This window comes from Channa argus, chromosome 17 (assembly GCF_033026475.1).
Source record: "Channa argus isolate prfri chromosome 17, Channa argus male v1.0, whole genome shotgun sequence".
In the NCBI taxonomy this organism is placed as follows: Eukaryota; Metazoa; Chordata; class Actinopteri; order Anabantiformes; family Channidae; genus Channa; species Channa argus.
In genome coordinates, this window is record NC_090213.1 from 18,778,413 (window position 1) to 18,785,447 (window position 7,035).

General features: G+C 40.0%; 1 protein-coding gene across 4 annotated transcripts in view; it reads left to right on the forward strand.

Moving 5' to 3' along the window:
• cnih3 (cornichon family AMPA receptor auxiliary protein 3) overlaps positions 1-1,960 on the forward strand; it is a 71,971-nt gene extending 70,011 nt beyond the window's left edge. For 2 of the 4 annotated variants that reach the window (XR_010911273.1, XM_067482697.1), the window contains one exon: positions 259-1,960. Coding sequence is in view for 1 of the 4 variants with exons in the window: in XM_067482696.1 (XP_067338797.1) it covers positions 259-286 (28 nt within the window). In the remaining 3 variants the exon portion in view is untranslated. The remainder of the gene's footprint in view (positions 1-258) is intronic. The other 2 variants (XM_067482696.1, XM_067482694.1) reach the window with 1 other exon arrangement.
• The last annotated feature ends 5,075 nt before the right edge of the window (positions 1,961-7,035 follow it).

A 7,035-nucleotide genomic window follows, 5' to 3' on the forward strand; every position in this document is an offset into this window, starting at 1 on the left:
CAGCTAGAGTCTAAAACTGAATATGATGATAGAGAAGCATCAAAGAAACATTTGCTGTCAGAAAACCAAGATAATAAGTCCTCTTCACTGCAAACAAACAGAGGGTCCATTAAATCTGCAAGGAGTGAAGACAGAGGTATTCAGATGAAATCACCAACACATGTCTGATGAAAAACAAAAAAGTGTCATTTCTCCTTTGTGACCCTCTGTCTCTACTTACACCCTTTTTTCCTGTTTCTTCTTCTTCTTGTGTTTCAGTATGATCTACTCCTTGGTTACCTCATAACAAGTGATTTGTCAGCAAATGCAGAGAAATAGCAAGGCTGGGTCTGCAAACTGCTGTTGTGTGAGTCTAGAATTGAAAGACAGGTAATTTAGAAGTCAAAGAAGATGAGAAACACATTAAAGTCAAAGCTTCTCTTCTGCTTCACCCTCCAAAGAAGAGGGGACTTGGTATATTCTTGCCTGTATATAAAAAGTGAAGACTGAATCAGCTGTTTACAGTTTTGACTGGTCATAGCAAGACCTGATTTAATCACTGCCTGGCCAACGTTTGTAACACACACACACACACACACACACACACACACACACACAGCACATCACATTAGCGCACCTAAAGCCTCCTCTGGGGGGCTACTGTACTCACTGTTACAGTCCTGGTAGCCCAGAGGACAAAGAGCACAGTCGCGTTTGCACAGTTTGTCTCAGGCGCAGCAATGGATAAGCACCGTCCAGCCCACCACCGCTCAACGACCCTCAGTCCCTCCTTGTCGACGTCTTACCGACTGTAGCTTCATCGGTGATTCAGAAACCAGGGATTGATGGATGAGTGGATGATGGATGACACTGTACAGCAAAGAGAAACATGCTCTGGAGGCGGCACTGGAGCACAGAGCTCTCTTTATTTTCCCCTCCGGACAGCACACACAGTCCACAGCCGGTGGACTCTTCTTTCTAACATTATGTAAATGGCTTTTGTGACACGTGTATTTTGATGTATTCTTTATCAAGACGCATTTCTAATTGATCTACAGCAAAGGTATTCTATACAGGAAACGCCTTCTTAGTGTTGTCCCGGTGTTGTTCTATTGTGGGAAACTTCTCAGAAACGTAAGAAAAAAACTGAAAACCCATCAAAGCTTTCGTAGTAGAGGAGCACACATTCTTTGCACAAACAGACCCTGCACAATATTTGCAATATTTGGCTGTATGTTAGAGATAAAATAAGGTATTTTAGCCACACGGGTGAAGGTCTTCCAACAAGTAAAGAACTGTCCAGCCCTGTTTGAAGATGGGGAAACAATGCTAATCTTTTCTAGTTGTATTTACACCATGGACCAAAATATTGTCTTTTCAGTATTTCAGCTGATTTATTAATGTCTGTGAATGGATGGCTTGCCTCCATGCTCTTATCTTATAGAAAGTATTATTTTTCATTGTAGCCACATCACAGTGAGACCGAATGAGCAGTGAATAAAGCAGACAATGGAGAAGGTGCCTAGAAGAAATATGTCTTTCTCCCTAATTTGAAAAAAAAAACAAAGCAACTGTAGCAGATGATGCAAATAATATGTGGAAAAATTCTCTATTTGAACATTTTAAGATGCTACTAAGGTTCCCAGGTAGAAAGTTGCTCCATTCTATAAACAGGTTAGAGGTCAGTTACACCATCCCTGTAGCTGGTGAGGCAGCCAGTGTCTTGCTCCCAGATACTTCTGCTGTGCAGGAGCTCGAACCTGCATCTTCCATGTGTAGCACAGTTTTTCTAAGCACCAGGCCGCTTCCTAAGACCTCCACCTTCATCACTGGATGAGCTCACTATGTAAGCTGAGACTCAACGGGCAGATGCGGTAGGAATGCCCGACACTTATTGTTTTCTCGTATGTCAACGATTCATTTTCTATCCTTACTGTGTATGTGACTGAGTGGAATTCAGATACTGTTTATGAAATAAAGTATTTTAAAATCAGAAATTGGTGAATGTTTGTGCTGTCATGCATTTTCATATAACAGGTTCTAATAAGAGCTAATGTGTAGGTGTCTTGGATTGAAGGGAACATGGGAAGAAGAAAACAGGGGTAAATTTCTACAGTTAACACAGTGTGTTTTAAAAGTGACACAATTTTCATAGCCGCAATAAATTTAACATGAACGTGTGTTGAAAGTGTCACTGTCAAGTTGATTTTTAAATTGTAATTCCCATGCTTTATAATATTTTTGATTTGTATAAACTTTTAATTGTAGGCATATGCTGAGGATATTTGGCATAGTCATAAATGGACCAGTCAGTTTTTATACTTGGTTGCTAATCCTTTGCAGTCAATGCCTTGCTGAAGTTTGCAACCCATTAAAATAATTAGATGCTCATTTTAGTCTTCACTTATTCAGTCTTCAGTTCCTGTTTAATCTGGGGGTCATTTTACCTTCTGCAAATTAAATTCATGGTCATTTGGATTCAAATCTGGTGAATGGCTTTGGCTACTGTTAAACATACCACACGTGAAGGAGGACCCAGAAGACCACAGAGGACCGTAAAACCCGCAATATGCAATATGCAATGCAATATTTAGACACAGAAATATTTGCCGGGGGATTGGTTTGGATGAATGGCTCAACCAAACAGAAGGACTAGAGTTCAAGTGTGAAATTAAGTTTCTGTCGATCACAAGTCACGTTATGTGAGTCCTGTGACCAGTTTTTTGTTACTTTAGACTAGGATATGTAGAATACTGGCAAAATTAAAAGCTTAAAATTAAAAGCAGAAATAACTGAAATTCTCTGGTTTATTCTATTATTGTCATGCAGTGCTGGTCCAAACCCGGTAGAAATTGGGGAGGGTTGCGTCTGGAAGGGCCTCCGGCGTACAGACTGTGCCGAATCATCATGCGGACAATGATCCGCTGTGGCGACCCTGAACTCACGGGATAAGCCGAAAGGATAAAAATAAATACATTTGATGATTGTCATAGCATTTATGACAATCATAGAATGGGATTTAAAGAATAAAGCACATTCTTTGACAAACTTGTCCTGAAATCCAGGTAATTCCAAAAAGTTCACAACATTTATCTTTTCATAGTAGGTAAAAGTACAGGTCTGACACTGACTTATACATAACTGACATTTCTCGTCCTAATTAAAGCAGCCACGCACTGCTGACCTTTTGGCACCTCAGCGTGTGTGTGTGTGCAGGTTGGCAGTGATGTATTTGGATTAGCCCCCCTCCTGTACTTCATCCCCTCACCTCCCTCGGTTTCTGTTCTCTTCCCAAAAATCCTCGCCATCATCCAGCTCTCCTCTTAAAGCTGTGAAATGACACTGAGCTCTTGTCCTGCGGCTCTGGCACACTGTGCTCAGCCGTCTGGAACGCGAGGTTTGTCTGTAAAATTCTGTTTCCTCAACTTATCACAGCAAGGGAGCCAATTTTAATCTCACTGCAGCTCTGTGATGCATATGGGTACTTTCTCTGTTTGAAGGCCCGGCAGAAATAGGCTCTGTAACTCATGTTGAGTTCAATCACATAGTTTTCCAGCTGTGAGTCAACTTTTGCAGAATGGACTGATATAGGACACAGGGAGCTGTAGATATTCTAGGCCAAGAAATGTTCTTTCATGTGACACCGAGGTCTGAGATTAACTTTACAAGATTTCTTGAAGTTTTTAGGCCTTAATGTCTGAATGAGAAGTTGTTACCAACTCCTCTCTCAAATTAGCTGGATACTGGAGAACTTTCATTATTGCTAATACGGGTGAGATATGCTGCCAGCAACCTCAGACAATCAACAGTCAGTTGAGAGGCCAGTTGAGTCATCTTTGTCACCGCCATCCATGACCCAACAATAAACCTCACATAGATCTTTTCTTCCGGGCAGCATTTTTGTAAACGAGCATGATTGGATGTTATTTGTTCAACTGTACCATGCAGTGCGCCTGTGCGGAAGTTTTTTTCACCCAAGTATTCCGGTTTTTCCTTTATTTTGTCACCCATCGGGACAAAAAACGAGTTGCAGGAGATTTCCCCCGGAGACATGTCGTACTGTTAATGACATGTCCAATGCCACTGTTCTATATAGCTTTAAACAGAATATTTGATAAAGGGAGTTGTGTTCTGAATGTCCAATGCCCTGTTTTTTGCAGGGAGCTTAAATTAATTATCATACGGAGACTATTGTAATATTTGCTAGTGTAAAACATATGAATTATGCCAGGGTACTTAAACATTTATTGGTTTTAGAGGAAGGGGTGCAAGAAAATTTAGTCTCAAGGGCAATGAAGTAGTGTCCCACTAAACTATTCCAAGAAGGGTCAGGCTTGTTTTTTCAGCTCTTATTATGAACTTTCCTTTCTTTCTATCCATAACTAGTCAGTTCAGAGCAATGTGTCAGCCCAGATTTCTGGGTCCAGACCATAAAGCTAAGCTTACATTAGCACAGCAATACCGACTGTTAAAACCCACTTGTGCAGCCTGTGGCTATGTGAACTTTAGTTAACGCTAACTTGTAATAGTAGTTTTAATCTTTATTAGCCTCAACCTTGGGCTAACTAACTAGCTTTAGTCGTGCTGTTATCAATCACACTGGAATTCAATCACTTCAAATGATTGTTCAAATCTATTCAATTCAATTCAATTCAACTTTATTTATATAGCGCCAATTCACAACAAAGTCATCTCAGGGCACTTTACAGAATAAAGTCAAGATTATAAAGATATATAAAGAGAACCCAACAATTCCCCCTGGAGCAAGCCATAGGCAACAGTGGAGAGGAAAAACTCCCTTTAACGGAAGAAACCTCCAGCAGAACCAGGCTCAGGGTGGACGACCATCTGCCTCGACCGGTTGGGGTGAGTGGAAAGGGGAGAGAGAAAAGAACAGAGCAACAAAAGCAACAACAAAACATCTGGCAGATTGGTAGGATCAGTAGCTTCACGCTGGAAGACACACAGCTTCAAAGCCGGGGGACACCTGCAGAAAGGGACAGAGAGAGGGGGACAGAGGAGGACAAAGACAACTACGGAGAGAACACACAGAGTTAATGACATACAGTGGTGACAATTGCTGGATGAGAGGAGAGGAGAGATGGTCAAGAGGAGGAAAGGAGCTCAGTGCATTGGGGGATGGGTCCCCCAGCAGTCTAAGCCTATGGCAGCATAACTAAAACTAACTATATGCTTTATTAAAAAGGAAGGTTTTAAGCCTAGACTTAAAAGTAGAGAGGGTGTCTGCTTCCCGAATCTGAACTGGGAGCTGGTTCCACAAGAGAGGAGCTTGATAGCTAAAGGCTCTACCTCCCATTCTACTTTTGGAAATTCTGGGAACCACAAGTAGGCATTCTGAGAGCGAAGTGGTCTACTGGGATGATATGGTGCTATGAGGTCTTCTAAATATGATGGAGCCTGACCATTCAGAGCTTTATATGTAAGAAGCAGGGTTTTAAATTCTATTCTACATTTAATGGGAAGCCAATGGAGAGAAGCTAGTGAAGGTGAAATATGATCTCTCTTAGTAGTTCCAGTCAGCACTCTTGCTGCAGCATTTTGGATTAATTGCAGGCTCTTTAGGGAGTTACTGGGGCATCCTGAAAGTAGGGAATTACAGTAGTCCAACCTAGAGGTAACAAATGCATGGACCAGTTTTTCGGCATCACTTTGAGACAGGATGCTCCTAATTTTGGCAATGTTCTGTAGGTGGAAGAAGGCTGTTCTAGAGATTTGTTTTATATGTGAGTTAAAGGATAGATCCTGATCAAAAATAACTCCAAGGTTCCTTGCAGTAGTACTGGAGGCCAGACTTATGCCATCTAGTGTGACAATATGGTTGGACATCATATCTCTGAGATTTTTGGGCCCAAATACTATGACTTCAGTTTTGGCTGAGTTTAAAAGTAAAAAATTGTGGGACATCCAGGCCTTGATGTCTTGTAGGCTTGAAGCTTTATTAACTGATTATTTTCATCTGGTTCCATAGATAAATATAGCTGGGTATCATCAGCATAACATTGGAAATTTATGGAGTGTTTTCTAATAATGTTGCCTAAAGGAGACATATATAAAGTAAAAAGTATTGGTCCTAACACAGAGCCTTGTGGAACTCCATAGCTAACCTTTGTGTGCATGGAGGATTCATCATTAACATGAACAAATTGAAATCTATCAGATAGATAAGATTTAAACCAACCTAGTGCAGTTCCTGTAATTCCAATTTCATGTTCCAGTCTCTGTAATAAAATGTTATGATCAATGGTATCAAATGCAGCACTAAGATCTAACAGAACAAGTATAGAGATGAGTCCAGTATCTGAGGCCATGAGAAGATCGTTGGTGACTTTTACCAGTGCTGTTTTTGTACTATGATGAACTCTAAATCCTGACTGAAAGTCTTCATACAAATTATTCCTATGAAGGTGATCACATAATTGTTTTGCGACTACTTTCTAATCTAAAATCTAATCTAATAAATGATCTATTGGTTTTTATATGTAAACCTTTAGTTGGTGATTTAATAAATTGTAAATTACTTAGTAGGGGTGAGATTAAATAGGTTAATGCTTCTTCTCACTCTTTTTGAATGTGTTGATAAATGATTTTGCTTTGTCGGTTTTATGTTTCGAGTTTTATTTATTTTTTTGTCCTCTCTTGGACTAACAGCTTGTATTATCTTTTTTTTTTTTTTTTGTCTTATATATTTGAAATTTAATAATAATTAAAAACTCCTATAAGGAAAAGAGGTTGGTGGTGGGGTTTACAAAGCTGAGGACTTTCCCACAAGAAAAAAAACTTTCTGTTTTTATTGTAACCACAAAGACACGAGGGGATGTGTGTTGCCAAACCAAACAAACTGCCATGTTTGCCCAGTAGTAGTGCAGCTGTTTGGACAGTATATTTCAAAGCAGTTTTTATAAAAAATGGAATCTTGAATTACAAACAAATTAGGGAATGAGCTCTTAAATATGTGTGTGGTAATCTTTTTTCCCCCCACAGTAATCATTTATACTATTGCATAACTGCATTACACTCAGTATCAGTACCAGTGTC